Source organism: Pocillopora damicornis, chromosome 7 (assembly GCF_964200805.1).
Source record: "Pocillopora damicornis chromosome 7, jaPocDami1.2, whole genome shotgun sequence".
NCBI lineage: Eukaryota > Metazoa > Cnidaria > Anthozoa > Scleractinia > Pocilloporidae > Pocillopora > Pocillopora damicornis.
Genome location: NC_142676.1, coordinates 1,396,140 through 1,422,906, shown reverse-complemented (window position 1 = coordinate 1,422,906; position 26,767 = coordinate 1,396,140). Strand labels below are relative to the sequence as shown.

General features: G+C 40.2%; 2 protein-coding genes across 3 annotated transcripts in view; one reads left to right on the top strand and one right to left on the bottom strand.

Moving 5' to 3' along the window:
* LOC113670650 (uncharacterized) overlaps positions 1-4,972 on the top strand; it is an 8,459-nt gene extending 3,487 nt beyond the window's left edge. For both annotated transcript variants that reach the window (XM_089213556.1, XM_089213557.1), the window contains exons 5-10: positions 418-651; positions 1,120-1,325; positions 1,596-2,130; positions 2,411-2,780; positions 3,282-3,503; positions 3,852-4,972. In XM_089213556.1, the coding sequence (XP_089069682.1) occupies positions 418-651; positions 1,120-1,325; positions 1,596-2,130; positions 2,411-2,780; positions 3,282-3,503; positions 3,852-4,486 (2,202 nt within the window). In that variant the 3' untranslated portion in view covers positions 4,487-4,972. The remainder of the gene's footprint in view (positions 1-417; positions 652-1,119; positions 1,326-1,595; positions 2,131-2,410; positions 2,781-3,281; positions 3,504-3,851) is intronic.
* LOC113670646 (uncharacterized) lies at positions 4,854-26,767 on the bottom strand. Its single transcript, XM_089213555.1, has 23 exons — positions 26,598-26,767; positions 25,634-25,801; positions 24,731-24,834; positions 23,864-23,941; positions 23,026-23,113; positions 22,783-22,880; positions 22,238-22,337; positions 21,222-21,345; positions 21,088-21,146; positions 20,598-20,725; positions 20,197-20,235; positions 19,707-19,762; positions 19,324-19,422; positions 18,980-19,094; positions 18,727-18,831; positions 18,266-18,317; positions 17,734-17,837; positions 16,642-17,443; positions 16,058-16,132; positions 6,716-15,789; positions 6,364-6,448; positions 5,181-6,039; positions 4,854-5,096 (listed from the first exon to the last, which is right to left on the bottom strand). Exons 2-22 carry the CDS (start codon positions 25,647-25,649, stop codon positions 5,786-5,788), a joined length of 11,655 nt encoding a protein of 3,884 aa, XP_089069681.1. The 5' UTR covers positions 25,650-25,801; positions 26,598-26,767; the 3' UTR covers positions 4,854-5,096; positions 5,181-5,785.

Sequence of the window (26,767 nt, the reverse complement as noted above, 5' to 3'; positions counted from 1 at the left end):
TTCAATTTAAGCATGATGAAAATTTTTCTTTCTGTTGAGTTAAACTTACTGAGATGCTTTTATTTATCATATCATTACAAGTAAGCCACAAGTCAATCTCTCCTTTGACAAAGTTAACACTTTTGATCCAAAGGGCATTGACAATTATGAAATTAAAGTTTTTCCCTTTCAGAGTGTCTATAAGATATCAGATAACTCTTTACTACTCCCCAAGTCCTTTGGCCAAATTTTAATTGCCCTAGCAATTTATGCTGTCTAATGAAACCACTGCACTTCAAGTTACAATTAATATTAAGAACCCTAATTATCAATCACCTTTAAAAAAATATTACCACTTTTAGAGCTGATCAAAAGTACAGTTTATTATAACTACATGAACAGTACCAAATTACCAATGATTTGCTTCTCTTTTTCAAGAAATCTTCTGATGATGATGATGAGATGGATTTCAACATGAAATCCAAGGAGAGCTCAAAGGAGGATGATATTCAAGCCATCTGTGAGATGCGTGGAGCAGGACGGAATGCTCCTCTAGCCCTCCAGTTGAAGGCCATTGATGAAGAGTATCACTACCTGCTGGATCAAGGACAGTCTGACAGGGCAGACTATGTTCAGAAGTTGTATGCATGGAAATCAAAACAGGCTACACAGGTGAGGGAATCTTGAACTAGAGATGTAGGTCAGACCTCTGTTAATAGTGGACTAATACCTTGTCCATCTCGTGTATTACCCATAGCAGTTTGTCAAGGAACAATAACATTTTCACTCCTGAAGCATCCATAATGATACAAAATAGATATTTTTTGTAATGTATTTTCATGAGTACTTTTCCTTTTTCCAAATAGTCCTACCTTTCTAAAAGTTGGTGAATTAAATTTTTGCTACTTCAATTGAAAAATACTAACTACACCATTCCTGTCTGATTGCCAAATGTGAATAGGAGATGAATGTGCATAGTTGTGGATTCCTACTTTGGTTCAGTGCTACCCATTCTCCAAACTTTACATTGTTTGTTTTTGTAATGCAATCAGTACCACCCCCAACAAGTTGCAGAGAAAAGGTATTTGTCGATTATTCAAGTGTGAACATTGGTAAATTTATGTGGGATCCTGTCTACAGAACAAAACAGCTCAGTTGGCAAGCAATGAAGAGGAATCCCTCGGCAAAGCCTACCTAAAATACTTAGATGCCCTGGTAAATGGAGCTGATAATCACTTGTATAACTTGCATGTTGGCAGAATGCTTCTGCTTCAAAGCAAACCAGAAGAAGCTGTGTCTCGTCTTCAAGTGGCTGTGGGATTAAAGCCCACCAATCTTGAGGCAAGGTCAGTGTGAAAAACAGAAGGATATAGGACGCATGTCATATATGAACTTCATAACAAGCCCCGCTCACCATAGAGTCTCTGTGGCTCAGTGGTAGAGCATTGGAGTGTAGAATCAGGAGGTCTGAGGCTGAGTTCCTTATGGGGACTCAGAAAAAATGTCTTTGTCTATTTCCTGACTGAGCTTAAAAATTACCATCTGTCTTATTCCATTTACAAAGGTCAATGTAGTGTGTGATATGTTTTGTGATTTTTGTGCGTTTTCCTTGGCAGATTTTACCTTGGCTTGGCTTTGAGCCAACAAAAAGATGGTCCTGGCAAAAGGAAAGATGAAGCTGTTAAATATCTGTCAGAAGGGATTGAACATCTGCTCAACCAAATGACCCTTGATGCAAATGACCCAGGCAAGGAAAATGAAAGATGGCAACAAATAAACCTGTCGTCCAACAACTTGGCGAGACCTGATAACATACAGTGGCTGCAGGGATGTGGTCTCCTTAGCAATGTGTGCAAGCAAATGACAAAACCACCATCAGGTGTTATGTCCAGAGTGAACGTCCTTCATGCTGCTGCCATGCTTGCATCTCACGTTTTGTCACACCTTGTAGCCAGAGGTGACACCTATCATCAAGCTGAGTGGGTGTTATACGAGACTCATTTTGCTCTTCTTCAGATGAAGCTGGATGATGCCAAGGCCGTAGGGAATCAAAAGAGTGGCGAGATTTCTTCTTTTTGCGAGAATTTGTCTGCTTTACTAAACTGCTCGGTCATTCCACCTGGAAAGCAAATTCTTGAACTGAAAGAAAAGGTGAGAATGGTAGAGTCCTCTCGTGACTCTCTGTTTAATCAAAAGTGTCCAATTGTTGCTTTGATTAAATGAATGCTTCTGCAAATTTATTTTCAATGGGTAGCCGTTGTTGTTTGATTTCCATCTCTAGTATTTGTCCAGTTGTTGCTCTGATTAAAAGAATTTTTCTAAATATTAATTTATCATGGGCAGCTCTCTCTTTTTGATTTCCATCTCCAGTTTCTTAAGGCTTCATAATTTTCACGTACTGAAAATATTAATATGACTTGTTCATTTTCAGACCTGCCAGCAAGCTGTGCTACTTCAGTCATGTAACAGCCGTGCTCTATATCGCTTGGGTGATGCCCAGCTGAGCCTCTACGACAATGATGACCCTACCTCTGCTAATGCTAAGCAAACTCTCAAGGATGCTGAGCTGAGCTATCGAGCGAGCATTGAGCTAGAGGGCTCCTCTTCCATAGGTGGAGAGGCGCCGGTAAAGATCACTGAACAACGGTGGTTTAAAGAACAGGAAGCGAAGAAAGAGGCAGAAAAGAAAACAGCTGCAGCAGGAGGAACTCCTCAGAAGACAGCTTCATCGCAAGCTGGTAAGGCTGCATCCCCTGCTGGGCGAGGTGGCAACCAAGCGGGAAGAGGTTCATCCACACCAAGTGAGTGACTTAAGTTTTTCATTACAGTAACGTTTGTAAGACTTGCGTTTCCCTTAAATTTAAGAAGTTGTGGAAGCCATCCTGAGTTGCCCCTGCCCCACGAGCTGTCCATGTCATTTCCACTGGCAAATTAAGCAAATTAAGCTTCCTATCGAGGAGATCAATACTAGGCGATTTTGAATGGCTGATGAAGTAACGCTAGGAGGAATAGCATGAGGATACCTTGAAAATACAAGAAAATACCTTTTAGAGGATGAAAATTACTGGGCATGTAAACCTATATGAGACGCAGTGATTCTCAACAGATCCTGCCATACGACTTTTTTCAAAAGCCCTAAATATTTTCCCTTGCTCTTAGACACACACATCAAGACATGTGCCCCTCTTATTAAAAGCTGCGTACTACACAGGAAGGTTCCGCAGATTTCGACCATAAATTAAACTTGCCGAAGTAAAATGCTTTCAGTTTTTTTTTCTTACGTTTTACACTTTATTTACCAGCACGTAGTAAACCTGCAGTGGGAGGACGAGGTAGCTCACCCTCCACTCGAGGTGGAACTGCTGCAGCAAAAGCACCAGTTGGTGGAACCCGCGGTAAGACATCTCCGACTAAACCTGCTAGTACCGCAGTGAGGGGTGCTACCACAGGAGGGAGGGGTGCGGCCACAGGAGGGAGGGGTGCTGCCAGAGGAGGGAGCACTCTAGCTACCAACAAACCATCAGGTATTTTATATTATATTACGTCTCAAAACCAAAGACTTCTCGAGCCCTTGCACCGTCGTTCCGAATTTAAGGACTGTATTTGAGATTGGTTTCGAGCTTTCTATCCCGGATTGAGCATTGAATTAATTACCAGATTTTAGTCGTTTTCAGTTACTGCTCTTCAGCCGTACGAACATTCAACTTATTACAAATAATCTTGGAATTTTCAGCTTCTCAACGTTTTCCGGATTTTTAGCCATCACTTATTGTACAGCTGTACCAACGTTTAACTTATTTTTACATATGTTGCATCACTCTCGTATTTTTTAATACTTTGATTCATTAAGCTGTCCACGTCTTTACTTCCAGCTCATAAATCAGGGACATGCTCACCAACCAAGCCACTAGCCTTGTCCAAACAGTCATCACAAACAAAGCCAGTCGCACAGAGCCCAACAACACCATCCACGCCGGTCAAACCTGCCACGGCCAACCCCACGACTGAACAGAAGCCCAGCGGACCACCCAACAAACCTTCTTACAACGCTCGTTTGGGATTGGCCCGCGTGCTTATGCGTAAGGGAAGTGACAGCATCAGTGAAGCTCACAAGTTTTATGAAGAAGTAATCTCAATGGCACCATCAGTTCACGATGCTTACATTGAATTAGCGGACTCTCTGATCAAGTCCGACCCTATGAAGGCTGTTGATACTTACAGCAAGTACCCGTTTAAGGAGCCGCTGACGTTTGATGATGCATACATCTACGGTGAGATGGTTCGTTTGTTGATGAAGAATCAGAAATACGACGATCCCAGACTGGGTCCAAGTATGATCTCGCTTGGTAAAGTAATGGGTCTGACTGTCTTGGAGAAGTACGTTGAAACACTCGACAAGACTTTCAAGTATAGTAAACTGCTTAAGCAGGTGTATGCTGGAGTTCATAGTAAAAGCGTCGATGATCCGGATTTGCAGCAGTTTTTCAAGTTTAAATGTTGGGTTTGAGAATGCGATTGCCAAAGAAGAATACCTCTAGGCCCTCTATGTCATAACTTTGCTCCGGTAGAGAATCGTATTTTGACAGTTTTACAGTTGTATTTCGAGAGTTGAGCATAGGTACATAGTGAACGTATGTGAGGCTGGCCATCCGCTTTAAAGACTTATACTCCTCAATCGTGAAACTAGAGCACATTGACTCGTGCGTTGGGTTAAATGTATTTTCCTTCGATGTACATGGCACTGAACAGCGGTTGCAGTCAAGAGATGTCAGTAGCAGTTTTTCGATTGCAAGTGTTTGGTGTGTGTAAGTGGGCCGCTGGTCAATTTTTTTGTCGTTCTAGTTAGCTCGCAATAGTCTTAAAAGAAACTGAACTTGTTTTTGATCGATATTTATTTTCTTGTATTTATTCACTGACAGTGTCTCAAAGGCACTGACAAATGCCCTTACTTAAGCATTGATATGTTAATCGTTTTGATACAGCACTGCCATTTTAAGAAAAAAGTGCTAACTTATTTTTTATGTTTATAAATACTGAAATAAATGTTATAGTGCTTTTAACCTATCGTACTCACTCATGCGCTTTTAACCTATCGTACTCACTCATGCGCTTTTAACCTATCGTACTCGCTCATGCGCTTTTAACCTATCGTACTCACTCATGCGCTTTTAACCTATCGTACTCACTCATGCGCTTTTAACCTATCGTACTCACTCATGCGCTTTCAGTACCGTCAGACGTTTGAAAAACCAATACACCAGTGTACTCGCGCAGTATAATTTTTTTATAATTTTGCTACTGTATTCAGTATAAAGACAGAAGGAAAATAATTACCAAGAGAATTTAGCCTCACCTTAGAAGCTGGCCAACGTATTGCATAATGTTTAAATATATTGTTACATAAAAAATTAATCTTCTCTTTTCAGTGAAAATATCGTGAAATATAGCACAAAATCAGAAACACCTGTTTCAGTTTTATCATTGATTTAAGGGGGTTTCTGCGATTTATCTTCATTCGAGTCGACTACCATTAACACATGTTGCATTTGGCTTTTTTCTATGAAATGGTTTGAAATTTTGTTACACTTGAGTTGGAAAGTGGACATTTACGATAGCAACAGCCTTATGTTTTACCTGTATGTTTAACGTATATACTCAGTCAAGGTAATTCTTACCAAGAACTGAACAATGAAACCCAGTACATTTGTTTTCTTTTTTATTTACAAATCTGCATGAAAGGAATCGTATTTATACGTCTGTGAACACTTGACGGAAACCTTATATAATGACTCGTTCAAAAGACAAATTACTTCGAAGACTTGGTTTTTTTGCTGTGCTGGAGTTTCCGTAGAATCGTTTTGATCTTTTTCTTGCTTTTGCTTTTGCTTTTGCCCCCTAGCTCGTCTTCGTGTTCGTCTTCAGTTTTTTCGTGGTGTTCAATTTCGTTTGGATCACTGCCCTCACCAGGGTGACTTGCTTCACTGGTGAAGGAGAGCTGACTTCCTCGTCGTGACACAGGTTCAGAATATCTTGATCTGTCTTCGCTGCTGATCGAGTCTCCTATTTATAAAGCAATGACATTTCATACTTACAAGACATTTAAACTAACGAGAGAAATAAGTGCTTAGTTTCTGCTGGATAATGGTACCCTGTTACTTGTTACTTCTTCTGTGATGTAAAGTGATCTCTAGGTGGCTGTGACATATTTTTCCCATAGTTCCTGCTGTTTGTGAAAGTCTTTAAGAGTGTACAAACAGACTAGTGATTCCTATTAGGTCGTTGTCTACCACAAACGAGAAATTCCAAGAACTCTTTGTTACTTTAGCTTTACCTCGAGTACTATCTTCTCAGGTAGACCAATTAAAACGACCATACATAACTTACCGGATCCAATAAGTGTTTTGCCATATTGGTCGTCATCAGTGTCTTGTTTCTGGAGCTCTTCGGAAAGATTCAGTGGTGATAATTCCTACGTGAAAGTTAACAAAAACATTCAGAGGATTGATCAAGAAAAACAATGGAAAGTCTGCTTTTATCATCTTAGAAGCTTCCAAAGTGACATGGCATCTAATAATCCTGAGATGGTGTCATCAAAAATACTATACAACGTCTTCGTTTTCACGAATTAGAGATGCGCCTCTTGTTGTGTTTGTTTTGGAACATGTTATTATGATTAAATTTATTCAATGGCAAATAAAATATTTTTGAAACGTAGAGGAGACGTTTTCTCACATACCGGACCTTGCGAATCTTCTTTTGACGTTTGCCGCTGGCAGAAAGTAAGATCGCTAATCACTCTATCGTGTAGATGAGTCGTGTTTTGTTTGACTTGTTTTTCCTGTAAACTCCTGCGCGATGTGCTCCTGTCACCGTGAGACACAGATCCCCAGAATGGCAGTTCATGCGACGCGGAGTCGTCACTACAAGGTCCATTTAGTCTCCTTGAGTCTTCCTTAAGCCTCTCAATGTCCAACTGCAATTTCCTATTCTCACTTTGCAAGTTTACCAGCTCTTTCATGGTTCTGTAGCTCTCTGCTTTAATGTTTGATAGATCGGATTTTAGTCGCTTGTTCTCAGATTTTGTTGCAGACATGTTGCGTTCAAATTTGGCCTTTTCTTTCTCCACTCTTGCCATCTCATCTTGGAGAATCATCGCCTGTTGTTGCAGCTTGTTATTCTCCTCTTTGATGTTCGAAACCTCCTTCTCCATCCGTTTCACAGATAAAGCCTTGTCGCACATTTTCGTTTTCAGGTGGTTGTTTCTGCTGAGTAGCTTTTGCACTTGACTCTGGAGGTCTGCGTTGTGCTTTCTTATAATGGCCAACTCATTTTTAACAAGAACATTGCTGCATTTCGTCTCTGCGAGCTCCTTTTGCATCCTTTGAAGGACCCGTATTTCTGAACCCACTATGGAGCTATCCTCTGACGAGATTTGATCAGAAGAGATGCTTACGTCGAGATCTGTGATCGAAACGAGAGAGCTGCTAGTATGGACCTCCATACTCGAATCATGGTCATCCGACTCCTCTTTTTCAGCTCCGTCAGCTTTGTAATGCTTTTTATGCAAAGAGGAACTTTCCTTTAAGGCTTTTCTTTGGTGCTTTTTGCGCAAACTTTTTCCCACTGAGATCGCCTCCAGCTCAGTACTTTCCACGATATTTCTTTTGGCAAGAGGTAGCAGCGATGATGATTCGGCGCTCACTGCGGCGCGGTGTTCTCTTCCATTGTCACCTTTTATCAAAGTGGGAACTTCATTTTTCTCCATTTGACGTTGCTCATCACCAAATCTGTTTCCAAATGTTTCAGATTTAAGATTGACTTCGACAATAGGAGTAGGAGTGATTGGAAACTCATCAGTTGTTGTTCCTTCTTCATCGCCTTTAACCTGATTTGCTTCTGTGGATTTTGGACTAGCTAAATGCAATTGATTTGTAAGATCTTCACCAAGCCGAGAATGTTGTGTAATAGACGATGTAGACTTCCTTGAAGAATGTGTCCTATCTCCATCGCTTTCATCTTCTGTCGTTCTCGGTGAAAATTGCGTACAGTTGTCTGTTATTTCCATAATCTTGAAGCTCTTAAGCATGCTGTTTTCGGCTTTGAGAGCTGAAAGCTCTGCAGTCATTTTTGAGTTCTCATCAAGAACACATGAAAGTACTGTTTCCAATTTGGCATATCTTTCACTAATATCATACCACTGTCCTTCCGTTGTGTGTTTTGATACACTTGCATTTTCGGCTCTGGAGCGAAGTAACTCACCTTCCACTGCCTCTCTTGTTTCAATTGCATCAGACAACTCGATCTCCAGTCTTGCTTTCTCACTTTCAAGTTTTTTCTTAGCTTCCTCGATTGAATTCTTTTCTTCAAGGAGGTCTTGCATATTTTGCTGGAGCTCTTCGTTTTCCTCATCGTTTAGAATCTGTTCCTTCAAGACGGCTTCATTCTGCGTTTGTAATATAGCTACCTTTGCTCTGAGTGATTCACATTCACTCAACAACGAGACGATTTCTCTTTTCATGGACAGCTGTTGTTCTTCAAGTGAGCCAATTTCTTGTTGATTCTTCTCATGGTCTTCAGAACGCTGTTGTAACTCCGACTTTAGGTTGGAGATTGTCCACTCCAATTCACGTATTGATCTTAAACTCAAGGACTCCTCCTCTCCACCGTCGGGAAGATCTTCATCCCGTTGTACATCTTTCTGAGGAGGACTCACGGTCAACTCATCTTTTTTAGAACCATCTTCAGGCTCACTAATTATTTCTTGGTTATTTTCACCATTCCGTAGAGTTTGCTCACCATCTACATCTGAGTCACTCTTGGTTTTCAAATTTTCTTTCGTCGTTTGAACTTCGCTTTTTACAGCGCTTTGCTCTTGATATGTTGATGTTTCCATAGGAATAATCTGTTCATACACTGAAGGTTCGACATCGTCTTTCGTCGTCATGGGAGAAGTGTTTTGTTGGTTTTCTTCATCAGGAGTACTTTGATCATTTGGCGAATCTTTCTCAAAGTCCTCTAAACACAGATTTAGTCCTGTACTACTTTCGTTGTTGATTTTGGCAGTATCGTCTTCTTGGGTTATTATAATTATTGGAATAGGAAGTCCCTGAAAGCGATTGTTATCCATTAGAATTTTATTGATCTCGGATGTCTGTGCCTCGTTGTCTCCAGCCTTGTTTGATTTGTTACTCTCACTACGTACTTCGCTGGACTGTGGAAAGACCCTGTGACTATTGATGGCGTGATATTGTTGACAAGCCACGGCGTTCCCGGATTCCTTTACATCGGTTGCTGCAGTTATATCTTTAGGACCTTCTTCATCTCGGTTGACAAAAATATCAATGGTGGAGTAAGTTTGGACGCTTTGATCTTGGCGATTTTTTATGTTAGCATCCCGATTCATTGATTGCTTTTTCTGTTTTTCCAATGATCGTAATTTAACCTTGACGGTTTTTAATTCATATATTAAATTATTATTCTCATCTTTCCTTTTTTCCATTTCTCCCTTCAGCTGATTGTTCATGGCGTGTAGATCTTCGATTTCACTCCGACAAGTTCGCAACTGTGTTTCCAGTTGTTCTATTTCCTGCAGCTTGTTTTGACAATTCTGAAGTTCTCTCCTTAATTCGTTTTTCATCTCAGTCTGGCAAAGTAACTCTTTTTCGAGCTCGGTCACCAGTTTTTCTGCCTCTGTGCTTTTCTTTTGAATATCTGCAAATGCAGAATCGATTTGTTGTAACTCTCGAAGTTTATCTTTTGCCTTGCGGCAGTCTAGCCTTGTACTTTCAAGTTCTTTCAACAAACTTTCTTTTTCTTGGCTGTACGATGACAGCAACAGCTTTATTTCTTGCTCCTGCTTTATACAAGACTCTTTATTCTGCCTCAGATCATTTTCTACGGCTTTATTTTGATTTGTCGCCGCTTCAAGTTCTTGGAGTAAACTTTGCCTTTCTTGTTTCAAAAGTATATTTTCCTGTTCTTGTCTAAGAAGAGTTTCGTCTTCTTCACTTTGGGTCCCAAAATCTTTTTTTTCTATCGAGTTAATCTTTTGCATCTCCCTTTGGCTTTTCAGATTTTCTAGTTCTTTCGCTACTTGCTCCAGTTCACGTTGTAATTTTTCAACGTTAGATGGGACTGGGAGTAATTCACTGTCCTCATGAGAAGACCCCACCTTGCTCCCCTCCTCTGTGTTTTCTCGCAAACTTGCAAACTCGTTGTCCATACGCTGGCCTTCTGTCTTGTCACCACTGTTTGGTAGTTCACTTGCATCACAATCGCTCTCACTGTCACTGGACAACATAACACTTTTTTTCAAGTCAATCAACGGCAAGGCACCTGAATTTTTCTCCAGTTCATGGACACGTTCGCGAAGTATGTTTAGGACGTTTTCTGTTTCGCTGACTTTGTTCTTTAAATAAGTGTTTTCTTTCATTGCTTTTGAGAGAGACTGTTCTAGCTGCACCTGTGCTCTGACGAAGTACGATGCTTTCTTCTCCAATAACAGATTTTCTTTTGCCATTAACGAAAGCCCAGCTTTCACGTCTTCTGAAAAGGGAGCACTGACCTTCTCATTTCCGGACTCAGTGTTTGTTTCTTGGTCCCGACTACTGGTCAGTTTGTTGTTCTTCAACTCGTCGAACTCTTCATTCTCTGGCTGAGGTTCGGTTGTTTCTTTTAAAACAGTGACACTCTGAGAATCCTGGTCAGGAACGTGGATGTCGTGAGTGTTTTTCGTAACACTGTCTAGTTCATCTTTCAACGAAGTGTTTTCACTTGCATGCTGTTCAATCATCTGTCGCGAATCACTTTCACTGTCTTCACCATTTTCGCCCTCCGATTTAGAACTTGCTTTGTCTTCCTTTGCGACACTTTGTTCTTGTTTTAACGTGTCCTTCAATTTGTTCCCTACACTCGGTACCCTCTTGTGATCATCCTTCCGCCGATGCACTTCATTATTTATCCTTCCCTTCAAAGCTTTGTTTTCTTTCTTCAAAGCATCGTTAGCGATCTCCATTTCTTTTATCTTTCCATGTGTTGTTGCCAATTCGCTCTCAAGATGTTGATGCATCGTCTGTAACTTGTCAATCTCATTGTTCAAGGAAACGTTCATCTTCTCTATTGAACTTACTTTCTCTCTTTGCTCGGTAACTATCTCAAGCTCCTTACCCATGTAATCTATCCTTGCTTGAAGTTTTCTGTTGCAGTCATGAATACTTTCAAGTTCTTTCTTCAAAAGAGATTTTTCCGCTTCCAGTGATTCCTTGGTAGATTGGTGATCTGTTATGGCTTTGCTTGTGTGTTGAATTATGTCCACCTCCTGAGTTAGTCGATCGTTTTCCTCATGGAAGCAGTGAAGCTCTTTTTCCAAGCTTTCCAATGCCTTGGTCTTTACCTCCAGCTCCTGTATTAATTTATTAGAATCTTCACACTCGTTTTCGAGTTTTTTGTTTAGGTCGCGTAACCTCTCAAGCTCTATCTCCAAGTGTTCTTGCCTTTCTTCATTCTCATTTCTGTGATCCTCTTGTCCCGGTTCGGATGCAAGTTTAATATCTGAGAGTTTTTGCTTGAGCTTGTTACATTCGTCTTGAACCCTAGTTAGCTCTTTTTCCAGAAGTCCTTTCTCTTTTTCAAGCAACTTGGTTTTTTCCTCAATTTCCTTCTCGTCATTTGTGCGCATTTCTTGCTCCTCCTCTTTAGCAGTTTGTCGCTTAAAACTCGAGGCAAATGGGTCGTCCTCATTTGCCATTAATCCCTGAGCCTTAATGTGTTCAATCTGCTTTTCGAGAAGTTCCTTTACACTTTTTATCTCCTGTAATTCCATTTTTAACTGACTGTGATCTTCGGTAATTTTTCTTAGCTCATCTTGGAGTATTGTGACTTGTTCTTGGTCTTCTCTATGCAGCTTTCTGTATTCGTTCGATTCTTCAGAGGCTTCTATATTCATCGGCCCATCTGCCTTTTTGCTTTCATGCGTTGTCCTTTCAGGTACTTTCTGCTTAACTTCTCCCTGCTTTCTTACCTCGCCGATTTCTTTAATTAGTTCTTCTTTTGCTTTTTCTAGCTTAGCAATCTTCTTCATGGTTTCCTCTCGTGCTTCACGTAGAGCTTCGAGTTCGTGATGGAAAGAGTTATTTTCTTTGAGTGCATCTTCCAACCGCTTTTCCAATATCTCTTTACAGACGCTTGCCTCATGAAGGTGAAAACTTTCTTGTCTCTTCTGGTTTTTAAGCGTGTTAATTTCATCTTTGATTGTCTCGCATGAACACCGCATCTCCATCAGTCGTATTTCAAGGTTTGCTGCTCGCTCTATGTTGTCATTAAGTTGGGTGGTTAACAAGTTCCTTTCGGACTCGCTTTGATGAAGGTCACTCTTAAGTCGTTCACAATCGGCGTTGGCACTTCTTAACTCAAATTCAAGTTTTAGCTTATCGCTGGTAACTTTCAGGAGATCTTCTTCAAGTTTACGCTCTTTGGGTTCGTTGTCAACAGCTCTTTTGCCAAGTTGAACATCACCTACAATTTGCTGAAAGTTTAATGGGTGACTGGTACTTCTAGTTCGCTCAAGTAATTCGGCTCTTGACTTCTCGTTCTCCTCCTGCAGACGGGCTACTTGCTCTTCCATGTATGTTTGCTTCAATTTGTTATCTTTCTTTTCACTTTCATACATGGCTATTCTTTCTTCCAGAGTCGTTTGCACCCGTTTTGCATCTTCCAGTGACCTCTCTAGCTGTCTGTTTGTGTTCAGACCCACTACTAAATTTTCCTCAGCTACTTTCAGCTTCATATTTTCACTTTCCAACTCTGTTATTCGATCTTGCAGGATGTTCTGCTGATGTACAACATCTCGCTGGGATGTCGTGATTTTCTTGCTAGCTTTTTCACCAACGAATGTAACTTTCTTCAAAGCTGCATTTGCAATTGACTCTTTGTTGATTCCTTTTTCCTTCTCAGTAACTGCCTCTTGATATTGCCGTCGAAGAATCTCGTATTCTCTCGTCAGTTCAGCGTGCTTTTCTTCAAGTAACTTGTATTCGTCGTTTGTACTTTCTGAGCAACCTTCAATCTCTTGGACAGTGTCATCCTTGTCTGACGGAGTTTTACATTCGTCTTCGGTAGCTTCATTCTTTGTTTCATTGGCATATGTCTTCACCTCTGCTTGAAGTTTGTCGATGAGATCATGAGCGCTCTCCAGATCTTGCCTGTACAGAGCTAAGACACGCTCACTCTCCGCCAACTGTTGTTGTAAATAACCATTTTCGAGTTTCAAAAGTTGATTTTCGTGTTCCACAATCTTGCCTTCATCTGCGGGTGATTCCGCTATGGAAGAAGATGTGTCGGCAATTTCGTCTTCACTTGTATGAGTAATGGTATAAAACTTCTTACTTGGTGTTCCGCTGAATGATTTTCCTCTGTGGCTTGGCTCGTCTGTAAGAGTGGCTCGAAGGCTCAAACTGCTAGACTTTTGTTCAGTACTCAACCCATGGTCCTGGGTATTTTGTGTAGCCGAGGCAAGTTCTGTCTCAAATTCTATAACCCGGGAGCTAATTATTGCCAGTTCTTGCTTCAACTTGTCTTCCTCGTTCTTTGCTTTGGAGTATTCACTTTCTAACGCTTCCTGATACTCGGCCATACCTGCTAGCTCCTTTTGGAGGTTGGCATTAAGCCGTTTCTGTTCGGTCACTTCAGCCTCCAACTCAAAGAATCGTTCCTCGTTGTCCTTAAGTTGCTTCTCTCTTCTTACCGTTTCCTCGGTAATTGAAAACTGTTGTTCTAACAAATGACTTTTCTCTTTTTTGATAGCTCCCAGCTCAAGAAGAGCTTTTTCTCGATCTTTCCTTGCTATTTGGTTTTCTTGATCAAGTCTTTGACATTCCTGAGACAGCAATTCGTGCTTGGCTTTCCAAGAGCACAGCTCAGATTCCATTTTCGATATTTCCATTTCGAGTATTTTGTTGTTTTTTTCGAGTCGCGTGCTCATGTAAGCGATCGCTTCGATGTCTTTCTCGAGACGTGTTGATTTTTCCCGGTATCTCTGAAGCTCTTCTGCCATGCTCGAATTTGTATTTCGTAAATCTGTTATCTCACCGGAGAGCCTAACCTTTTCCTTGGTGATCTCTGAGACTTCCTCTTTGAACCGACTGCAGGCATCCTCACTTGTTTGAATGACAGTTTTCATCTTGAAGGACTTTTCTTCAACAATTTTAAGTGATTTTTCCAAACGAACTTTTTCTTGTGTTGCGTTCCCTAACTTGACTTTAAGCTCTGCATTTTCTTCTACCAGAGAGATGAATTCAATCTCATTTGAGATTAGCTGCTTCTGCGGAGGAGTTCGTAGATCAATTTTAGGAACCTTTGCTTTCGTAGGTGACCTGAGAGGAGACTTTACCTTTGTTTTGAGTGGTGATAGTGGATTATCTCTGCGTAAACTTTCCGGCGATCTGAAAACAGCGTTGCTGCTATTGCTATCTCTTAAAAGCCTCTCCGTTTCCGATCGTAAAGCCTTCAGCTTTCCATCGAGTATTTCGTTTTGTGTTTTGACGTTAAAGTACTGTTGTCGCACTTCTTCACAGGTTTCTTTTTCATCGACGATCTGGTTTTCCAGGTTTGTTATGGTCACTTGTGCTTCCGCTAGCTGGCCTTTTTTGTGATCCAGTTCCTCCTCCAAATCTTCGTTTGCTTCTCTGGCTTCAGTTAACTCATTTTCAGCTTTGTGCAATTTCCTTTTGAGTTCTTGTATTTGTTTAATTAATGCCTCTCTCGATTTGCCCCCTAAGTCCTCATTTACTTCATTTCCAATGTTGCTTTTACCTTTTTGGCCGTCACCGACAACTGGTTGCTTCTGTCCACTCTTGTGCAGCGACGACGCATCAAACGTTTTTTCTTTACTGGGACTTGCGCAAGGTGAGCGTAGGCTACGGGCAAGTTTTGTGATAATGATTTCCTCATCACTGTCGTCAATGTTTGCATCGGAAAGTGTTGGTTCTTGCTCGTCGGAAATCTCGTCCTCACTCGCTATTTCTTCGGCTTGTTCCGGCATAAGCGTATAAATCTTTGAGATATTTTCCATACACGTTTTCAAGAAGGCTTCTCTAGTTTCATTTCCATCGGACATCTGAGAACTGTTTTCACTGTCGTTACTCTCATGCGAAGCTTCCATGACGTCCGAGAGTTCAGGATATCCTCGGGGCACAGGTTCCTTTGGTGACTCAAAGGTTGACTTTGCTCCATCCAAATTCCCACTTTGCTCTAAATTTTCTTGGCTTTTTGATTTTTTGACGTCACTTTCCAAGTTAGATTTTTCAAGCTTTAGATGAAATAATTCCGATCGAAGTTTTGTCACGTGGCTCTTGATACCATAAAGTTCTTCTTCGACCTTCGTTCTCTCTTCCATGGACGAAAATAGTTCTGTTTCAAGAAATGTCGTGTCTTCGTGCATCTCAGTTATTTCCTTTTCCAGTTCTGTTTTGGTGTGTTTCAAAGATTTCAGTTTCTCTCGTCTCGGTGAAATGGATGCTGTTGGCGAAATTGACCCAATCTCTTTGCTGTTAGAAGAGCTCTTCTTACCACCAGTGGTCTTTACTGGAGGGGTGCTTTGAGGCGAAGAGTTCGTAGCGGTGCTCTCTCCTGAAGCATTGTGATTAGCTAGCTTTCTCTTATCCTCCAGTGTTCCACATACCTGTCTCAGGTCCAGCAACTCAATCACCAGGAGACATGCCAGCAGAGCTTTATCAATAATGACAAAGCGAAGACAATTCTCCAAGATTGCGTTCAAGTCTTCAGAGTTAGCCCACATATCTGCCTCGCTTAAACCTAAAATAGAATTTTAAAATCAAGATGTAAGTGGGTCAAGCAATTTATACCATTCTCCCAAATTTAGATATGAAGAGCATGTTATTCTATTGTTACACCCAATTTTTCCCTAGGAAAATAAGCATAAGCTTGACGTAGTTCTTGAAATAACAAACCAGCTGTGTTGTATTGACCAGAATAACTTTTCTGTTATTGTTTGTGTATTTACTTATTTATTAGTATAGGGAAAGGCTAGCGAGATTGGAACAATATGATATTTGCGACCTACCAGGCATGTTATTGCGTCGAAACATGATCAGCTTAGTCAGTTTATTTCCCAGCTCGTTCCATTGCGGACATTGTCCTAAGATTTAAGTAAATATAAGTTAAAACCTGCCAGTGACTTAGATAGAACACAGTGGTCAAACGTTGAAATGGCCAACAGGCTGCCTAACATCGCGTTTTCAGGCTGTCAGAGCAAAGGTGTCGTACAGGAGATACAAACATGCCTGTAAATCACGGCGTTGTAAAGTTCAAAGCAAACGAGTGATCTAAAAGTTGATCCTTGTCTAGTTTCCCTTTCTTCGGTCTCCTTTTACAGACTTTTTGTAAGATTTGTGACACAAGTTGTTTGTAACATTTTCCAAACAAGTGCGTGCGCACAGCTGGTCAAAGCTGACAAAGCTCCGCATGCCCCACATTTGACCACTGTTTTGAAAAGTTGTGAACCAAGGCTTCCCCGGTTACGTCACTCAACCTTTGTACCTCACCGTTAAATAACTGACAAACCTATAGTCCTTAGATAGCCTATTGGTAAAATCTATGAGATAACGACAAGGAGGGAGTTGTGCTAAGAAGCTGGCTTTTACTGACCTTCATTTTTGGTGATTTGTTCGTCAAACAACGTCGACAATAAACTGAGAACTTGCTGCTCCACCTTCTCCTTAGAGCTGGTCAGGCGTGTTAATAATGCCTTGGTTTTAATCATGGGGTCTTCCTGATCATGCTCACGTTGGGTAACGTCACCACTAGGAACAGAGCATGCTTGGCCGCTGGGATGTGTGCCAGGCGAAACTGACGTCCTGTCCTTGCTCTCTCGACCCATGAGTTTACCCAACATTCTGCGCACTCCACCCGCCAGTCCAGAGGAATTTTCATCGGGACTGCTATTGTACATGGGTAGGCTGAGACAGGGTTCTTTAGGGACACCCCTAGGAGAAATTTTGATGGAGCAGTCTTTGGAGAACAATTCCACCGAGCCCGCCTTAGATAAATTAAACTGCAAATATTCCTTTGCATCGGAAGCTGCCCGCTTTCTTTCGTTTGCATCCAGTTCAGTGTCAAGATGGAGGTCTAACAACTGCAAGAAACACCCAGCATTGTTCAAAAGTGTTTCTTGGGTGTCAGCCAATGCCAGATGACTTTTAACTTTGGCTGGAAGTGAGTCATCTAAAAGGATTCTCTTAGCTGCATCCGGGTTTTGTAAATTTGCTAACAATTCCATGGACATAAGCTCGGCAAGTAAGACAGCCTCGACATCAGGGGCACTTGTTCCTACTGGTTGAGACACTTGTTTCTTCAGGCACACCAGCTCTGTTTGAAGATTATTCTTCTCCTCTTTCTCTCGTTGGACACTTTTGGAAAGATTAGCAATTACTGTGACTAACTTCTCGTGCTGTGAAAAAAGGAAATAAAAAAGAGCGACTTAAAAAAAACCCGATCTCTTGAAACCCGTGGCTGTGCATGCTCTTGGTGGGCATTTGATAGAAGTTAACTCCTACAAAAAGGTGAAATGCAAACAATTTAAAAATAAGTATAAAACAACGCCAAAATCTCGTTTTCATATTAACTGTGTTCATTTTAGTTATTGTTAAATTTAAGGTTTCGTTTGCCTTCAGGTTTAGTTGGCGATCGCTTTTTCATCCATGTTGGTGAAGGGCTAGCAAAATAGATAATCAATCTTACATCTTTTCCTGCGAAATTCTCGCTCTCCTGGTAACAGCTTATTGCAGATTTCAGCCGCTGTATTTCTCTGAGGTACTCCAGCTTCTCGAACTTGTATTTAATTTCTAGACAAAACAAAATCACACCGTCAGTTGAAAACTTCATTGCGCTTTAATAAATGTTTGGCTCAGTGAACTATCACCTTGCCAGAGCGATTTTCAAAAGAAACAGCTGAGTTCTGAAAATGTGTTGCTTTTTCATTTCTACCTCAGAGTGCATATCCAATTACCCTGCAATTAACTAATGTTGCAGGATGATTAGTTCTTTTGCCACAGATTAGCGGAGGTCGTTCCTCATCGACTTGCCGGACTAGAACTAGTTCCTCTTTTTACTTACTTCGTTTATTTAAAATATAGGAAATGGAAAGCGAGAGGTGAATAGGCTGCACACAAATTAAATTTCAACCCCAGCATTTACTTTGAGTCTTGTTAAGCAACTGAAATTAAAGCAGGACTGTGCTCAGTAATCAAAATAAAATTCAACCTTCTCGTACCTTGATCCTCGAGTTTTTTCGCCAATCTTTCAGCCAATACTTTATAGTCCACCTGTGAAAATGCCATCGTAGAAATGGGAATAAATTGCTTTGACACATGGTAATAAAAACTGCAAATGTTTGATTAAAAATTTCCCCTCATAGAGCGGATCATCTATCATCATCTCGTCACGCAATTTTTAAGCAGAAATTTTAATTTCATTGCACTCCTACAACATCTTTATGACGACTGAAAACAACTATGACACAATTTCTCCCTTGTGCTCGTAGGAAAGACTTCTCGGCACATTAACCGAAAACTACCAAGTAGGGAAGGACAGTAAAATGCCCTCATCTCGTCCATTTATCTTCATATCTCTGTCAACTCGAAAGTCTCCAGACTAAGTCTCTCCTTTCAAGAAATCATTACTTTAATCCATTCGAATTTTTTAGCAAACACTCGTGGTAGTTCATGTATTCACCTCAACATTAAGGCGGGCCACATTGGTTATTCTCATGGCTCGAAGACCGAAGTTTAAACTGCACTTGGTCTCGTTTACTTCGCCGAGGGAAGGTGCTATGCAAATCTGTGGGAAAAATAGCAACACTGAGATAAATTGAATTAGGATGATAAAGATCGTGTAACTGCTGTAATGAAAAATAGACAAAAAGAGCGAGAAAACATCTTAAGGGGCATAGCCTAAATCAAAGAAAGAAAGTAAATTTGCTGCTTACGATAAAATTTGTTTTTCCATTGTCACCAAGGCAATCCTGTAGGAGTCTGGTGAGAGTAGAATTCCTGTATGGCACGTGACGCTTGTGTCCACGTGCAAGGGCGTGGATCACATTCCTGAGGAGTCAGAGTTAAAAACTGATTGGAAGCGGACATTTGGTTGCGAGCAGGCTAAAGGGTCAAGTAATTTAATGTGGAAAGGAAAATATGTTAAAAAAAATTTGATTTCCTAAATGAGAATCTCCTCGAGGTTTTTTAGAGGATTACGGATTCAAGCTACGTTTGAGATTATCTATCATCTTGAACCTTAAAGCATGAACATGTTACAAAGTTCATCTCCACCTACCCAAGCTCCAATAGTGAAGTGTTTAAATATTTCGCCTCAGTTAATCGTACTCCTTCCGCCTTGGTTTTGGTAAGCCTTTCACTTCCGGCTAAATCACACCTAAGAAAATGCCGGAAATACATTGATATTGCGTGTCAGTGGTAAAAGGTTAATCTCGTACCCAGGTCCTATCGTGTAACTGCTTGGCTGTGGAAGGTCTAAGTACGAGACTAGCAGAAGGGTATTGATAATAAACGGTGCAAACACAAGTTTCATTCTTCAGGCTGTATAGGCTCACTTACTTTTCATGCTTAAATTATAGAGCTACTTGAGCTGGGAGGTTTGGCAGAATAAGGATGATTGAAAGGTACTTGGATGGTATTTTAATGTGATTTCCTACTTACAAATTGATTTTTCCTTTCACAATGAGATCGCCCTCAAAATTGTTCCCATTGTTGAGCTGTGTAAGTGAAAAAAAGTCAGCAAAAAGTTCATAAGTTGCGTTTGGTTGAAAAATGTACAGTATTTTGAGCCTGTTTGAAAGGAAACCTACAGTATTCTTTCTGATGACCGCCTTGTAGAGGTGAGTGCTTGGTGTAAGCTCTATTGACTTAAAAAAGGGACTTCAAAGATAGGGGCTTAAGGAGACTTTTGAGATAGGGGCTTCATGCAGAACGTGCGCTTGATATGGGAATCCTTTTGGAATGAGGGTTTTTTAATTCAATTATTTGTACCATTCTCTTTCATGGCATCTGCCGAAGCAGTTCATTTCGCATTATAAGGAGGTGAATGACAGAGAAGGAAAAAAATCTTCGACTCGTTTCCAAGACGAGGATGACATGTGGATTTAATCCCATGGATTAACCCAATAAAGCTTTATCATCAAAATCTTACCTCCTTCTCCATTAACTCTTTCAAACACTCTCTTTCACGCTGATGTTGAAAAAGGAAATAAGAATAGTAGTTATTTGTTTGCCGAGTAACCTTCCAAACGGTCTTTCAACGAGATAACACGTCAAATAATTCAAAAGCTTTGTGTTGAAGTACATATTCACAGAGTTGATACAGAAAAGTGTGTATACAACACAAGATTTTCAAATGACAATGATTGATTGCACGGTTTTTTTTGGTAAAGTTCATGCATTTTCTACCAAACCATGGACTCTTAGTCTGAACCAGAAGAGGATTAAACCTCTCTTGGTTTGAACTAAAGTCATATTGAGTATTGTTTTACCTTCAGCAGTATACAGGTGTCTACTCAAAGGTTGCGCAGATATTCGAACTTAGTCCCTTACCTTGTGATGACTTTTTCTTTCTTGTTTCAGTTCCTTTATGAGATTGTTAATTGTTTCGTCGACTGCCATGATGGACTCTTGAACTGCCTCGTGGGATACAGCAGTTTCACCCTTGCTCGGGGGTTTTTCTGAAGTGAAAAGTTTTGATGGAAAACGTTTAATTCTTATTTCGAGTGAGTGACAAAGAAAGAGTGTCTGGCGTGAGAATTTGAATCCTAGCCAGGAGCACTTTTCTTGAAAGTGTGGGTAGTTGCTAGCTCTGAAGAGCTTTGTCTTTTGTTTGTCGCCTTTACATCAAAATCAAGAAATAAATTGATTTGAAACACAAAGGATAAAAGTCTTTGGATCAGGTATGGACGAAGGGGAAGGAAGATGAAAGATTTTTGGCGTAGTTGTCGAGTAAAGAAAGGTTTTTGTTAATTTGTGTCAGCTACGAATTACCAGTGCAAAGATAGCTTCGTTGGACGTAAGAAATGTTTTTTCTCCTTACCATTAGCGATGTGTGCCTTCAGTCTTCTTTCTATAATAAGCTGCATGATTGAGTGGGATCTGTTGAACAAATCGAATTGTTACGACAAATAACTATAAAAAATTGAAGTGATAGAAAGTTTTTGAAACCATTACCTGCTGGAATGCCGGACCATCTTGGTCTCCGCGATAACGAGATGTTGTTTTCCTATCTCTAAGAGTGCAAATACATCTCCAGCACTTTTTACTTCGTGTTGGGTCAAGTTTGCTACGTATACTCCTGAAAAGGGAATGTGATGAACATATGTTATCGCATTATGTTAGGTTAGCGCGCGGTGATTCGAAGTATCAGTGATTGAGTGGCAAGTTTTAAACCTCGACAGGCAACGTGGTGTTCATGTCTCAACGGCTCACGCGAAGCAGGCGTCGGTGAGAAAAATACTTAAATGTATTAAGAGTTAAAAACTCCGACTGACTGGGACTTTGCTGTCAGCCATTTGTAAGCGTAGACTACAAATGGAACCGGCGAGACCTTCGAAATCACAATCCACTCAGGGTCATTACACTAATCAGACAAGGTTTGTGAGTGGAATGAGACAGATGGTAAGTTTTGAGCTCGGTAAAGAAAACGAGAAGGATGTTTTTCGTCTTGTTACGAGCATGGTACAAAGAGAAAATTCAAAGCCCCCGTGAGGAATCGAACCTCAGCCCTTCGGAATCCGCGCTCCGGAATTCTCAACAACTGAGCCACAGAGACTCTAAGGTGAGAAAGGCCCGGTACGAAGTTCATATATGACACGCGTCCTGCCTACAGCAAGGATCAGCAATGTCGATAGCGTCATGTTTAGTAAATAGAATGAGAAAGATCCTATTGGGCCTTGCTCACCATAGAGTCTTTGTGGCTCAGTGGTAAAATATCAAAACGCGGAATCCGAAGGTCTGGGGTTCGATTTCTCTTGGGGACTCAGAATTTTTTATTTGTCCCACGCTCGTGACAAGACGAAAAACATCTTTCTCCAAGATTTGCGAGTTTAAGTTCTTTGAAAACTACAGAATAAAAACCGCTTTTACTCAGAAATTTTCAACGTTGCTGTATGAAATTATCTGATCGATGATCATTTATGATCTTGTTTTGGCATTCTGATTGAATTAGGGCACTTGAACGCGCTTACCTTTCTTTGGATGCTCTCTGACTGGTAAATCTACTGTAAACCGCGGATTCAAAAGATCGTAGACCTTCTCTTGGTAGACTTGCAAAAATGAGCACATGACCTGAGAACGAAGAACATCAAATATCATCTTTTTCTCTCGGATTACGTGCATCCATGGTCGTGTCTTAACAAAAGTGTTTTTAAAGCATGTAATCTTATGATAGACTTAAATCGTACATAAAGAAAAAATCCAATGCGGATACAACTTGAATTCTGAATCCCCCGCCGCCATCATGGAGAGGCATTTTTTAATCAGAGTTTATATTTCTTTTGCAAATGTTACCCTGGATATTTGCAATCAAGTTAAGTCATATTATCCATCAAGAAAAATTTCCAAATTATCTCCTTGCACATGTTCGAAGAGCACACCGTTACGATTTCGCTGACAAGTACGCCCGTATGACAGCCTTTAATTCTTCATCATCCTTCTTTTCATGAGAAATACACATCGATAAGAGCTGAGATTGGTAAGAGAAACCAAAATGTTAAATATGTTTGGTCCTCACCTTGTAGTTGTGAATCTCATCGTTGGCGATTTTTTCAAAACAGTGTTGGACAACTCGCGTGGTAACACCATCATCTGACAGAAGTGTGAAGGTTTTGCCTGAAAAAATTTCCATAATAGATTATCTTTAATTGTTGAGTAGTTTATGAAAGACTGCGCAACCGACCAAAGAGACACAGGATGTAAGATTTAGCTGTTCTCCCTGTCTCTCTTGTGTTTAGCTTAAAGTATTCATTTTCCTTACCTGTACCGGTCTGTCCGTATGTTAGAAGTGTTCCTTTATAGCCATTCAATGCAGCGTAGACGAGAGGTTTTCCAACCTTGAGATATACCTTTAAGCAATTTAAACCATAAAATATCAGGCATTTCCTTTATACAAATCTATTATATGGCCTAGCTCCTCCTTACGGGAGAAGACTTTTCTTTTTCTGACACTTTAGATAAAAATATCTAACATTTTGCCAGCTGAAAGAAATTTTAGAGACAGAACCGACTTGTGTGCAATGTTTGTCACCTTAAGGATTGAAAGCAAAACTGACCGTTTAAGTGATTATAAAACATGAAGTAACGTGTTGGTCAAATTTATGTTATTTACACGTCATTTTGCGATGATAATGATGATAGTGCCCTCCTCGACATGACAACCGCACTTATTCGATTAAACACCGCGGCGTTTATTAAATTTGTCGTAATTCGAGTGCGGTGTTGATTCGAGGGCGGCGTTTGTAAGAAGGCGGCATTAATTTAAAATCCAAACAATAGTATGGTGACTGACCACTTTAATTAAAAAAAAAAAGAAATATGTCTTAGTGCTTGTCTAAAAGATCATTTTTTTATATTGTTGTCAGTTTCACTATTTGCATGTTAATACCACTGCAATACACAAAGTGAATAAAGATCTAATGTCTGATATGCTTTCTCGACATAAGAATTAGTACATTTAAAAGGATCTGTGTGTGTTTTACTCAAAATTTCTAACTGCCATCGAAGCAATGATCGCTGTGTACCTTTTGAGTCTATTATTCGAGGGCAGCGTCAAATAAATATGGTATTTCGAACAGGATTAAATGTAATACACTAACCTCTTGGTTGGATGCTTCTGGGCTAAATACGCCATCAAAAAAATAATTCGTTCGGCTTCGTGGATCCAGTACACGTATCTGTCAACACAATAAACAAATGGTATTATGTATGAACTGAGAGACTGGTGGTGTAGATCACAAACACCCTGTTCTTTTTTTATCATTTATTGTTCTTGCACAAACAACACTAGTAACAGTTCAAATTTGCGTACACTATGCTACGTAACATTTCATAACGTTACGTGACGTGGCATCTGTTTAGACCGTATTGTTCATCACAGTTTGTTCAGTTTACTCAGTAAGTCCGCTGGCGAAGCAGAAGTTATATTTCATTGTATGGCACGTCTTGCAGCTTCTTCGCCGTTAGGCAGTAATTCTACAGCATCGCAACAAATGTAAGTTTGTATCACGTAATTTTCATCGTTATTTTCGTTGTAGTTTCCCTGAGCATATTTAGTTTTAGGCGTATTTAACTTGATTTACATTGTAATAAGTTTTCGCTCGCTATTTTACATGCAGTTTTAACCGATCTGATTAATACCAACTTGTATAAGCAATTGTTGAGATTAAATATATTGCAAAGTCGCGTTAAAACTGTCCGACCGATTTGCTGAGAGTTAGTCACCCATGGCAGCCACATATGGGTACTCAGGGGTTATGAAGTTTGGAGACGTGTGTCCAGGAAAAAGTCGCATTTAAGCACAAATGTAAGCTAATAGTCTTGTAATGGGAAAAGCCACATAATTACCATTGACTTAAATCGCATCACACTCAGAAAAGGTCATTGTAGCGGCAGACGACAACTCTGAAAGCGGAAGTATCTACAAGTACACGCTGCAGTCCTATTTCACGATTCGCTTTGCTTACCAGCGAGTGTTCTTGATGAATTTCAATGGCATTCACTTCTCGTTTGTCCTTCTCTCTCTCAGTGAATGGACGCACGCGGACGTACACTTGAATTTTTCCTGCTTCTGATAGAAGAAAAAACGAGAAATCCCCATAGATTCAAAAGGCAAGTATGACAAGAGGTGCATTTCGTAATAAAAGAGGTCGTTTGCGGGAATGAATTGTACATATTCCTTTTTTTATCAGAGTTGTATATTTAGAGCAAATTCATGAAGCAAAGGTAGATGGTAGAGAGCTCAGATATCAACACAAAGGAGGACATAAGCAATTAGCCGTATTATTTGGACTACGATATTCATTTACCTTCTCCGTTGTCTGATGCAGTGATTTAACGGAGAATTATGCCTCAGAAACCATATGATCTCGGTCTCTGTCCTTAAAAAGGTTGTATGAAATTATAACGATGTGCAGGTTGCGGAATTTCCCAAAAAACCAAACCCTTCGACAAAGAATTGTCTCCAAATGCGCCCATAATGTAGCTATGGGCGAAACCATCTTGGATCCTGCGTAGCAGCCTGGTCATATGTTTGTGACGTAATAGGCTTTCGTTCCTCTTTCTCCCATGCCAAGGTGATTCTCTTCAACAGTCAAGAGCACACGCTTTTTGCGGACTGCCCATTCAGTTCTGGCTTTGTATTTACGGCCAAGTTATTCTAAAAGTTCATTTCCAAAGTGACTGCGTCTAAAGTTGAATCTTTAGCACATTTTAATGCACCACTCATACGGTTAGGTTACTCCTTGGAATATAGAGCCTCTGGGGCGTTTTTACCTCTTGGACATAATTTCAAAGAATCGGAAAACTTACTTAAGTTGACCGTGTATTAGTTCATGTGATAACTGTGTTAGCATAAACTTCCTACAAACCTTTTCCTTTGCTCATCTTTGTTTTTGCCTTTGAGTACTTTTTGATGAAAGACAGCTATCATTGCTCATCACGCGCAAGAGCCTGGTGTTAGAATTTGGTCGAGATTACTTTGAAATCTTTTCGCCATTTCTTCATCTGAGTTCACATTATTCCGTTCCCTCCTGGACCTTTGATAAAGTAAAATAAGGATAGATTAGTTACAGCAAGAGAAAACAACGTCCTGTTATTTATCTTGGTTACAGATATCAAATGCTAGCACCAATGACATATTGAACCACTTCTGAGAGTAAGGAAAACAGTTGACTAATCTCACAGAGAAACATACTTCTGGTCCATCACTCTATTTACTCATTGTCTGTTTTTCAGTGCACTATTTTATTGTCGTAAGACGCAATCTAATACCGACTCGTTTCTGCCCAGTTGTATTTACCACCAAGATTCTATTCTTGTTTTAATCACTTATTTAATTTACTAATTTTTGAAAGATGCTATATCTAACACTATGTATAGTATCGAAATTGACAGCTATTGTAGGAAGCCACGTGAATCACTGGTTATTTCCTGCGGTGGAAAGTAAGTTGAAAAAACTACAGATAATCAAAAAAGCGTTAGTTCTTTCAAATTCAAAGGGTAGTCCTTCAATTTAAGTCATTGTTTGCGAGCGCAAATTAAAGATTAAACACCTGATAGACTTTGGCTTTGGACCATCGCCGCGAACGTCAAACTACGTCGCATATTTCCTTTGATTTGTCCTAATTTTGTACCTATCTCTAATTGTCAACAGTTTTGATGCGTCTAAGAAAAACAGTTTTTTCCTTTAATAAGCCATTGCATTGTTTCCAATTTAGATTTAAGTTCAGTAGGTGTTTCAAAGCGGCTTTAAAATGTTTTGATCTTCGCCAGAACAAGTTAAAGGTTTCTTTGGACCAATGAAGCAAGAGGACCGTTAATGGTTGTACTTACCAAATACGATGAAAAAAATCGCTTTTAACTTTTTCCCACAATTACTAATGGCTAATTTGATTAAATATCAAACTCTACACGCCACAAACCGACGTAAACATTGCGTCTTCGCGTGAAGCCACTTTCTTCGATGAGAAATCAGCGAAACGAAGAGAAACAAATAATTAATT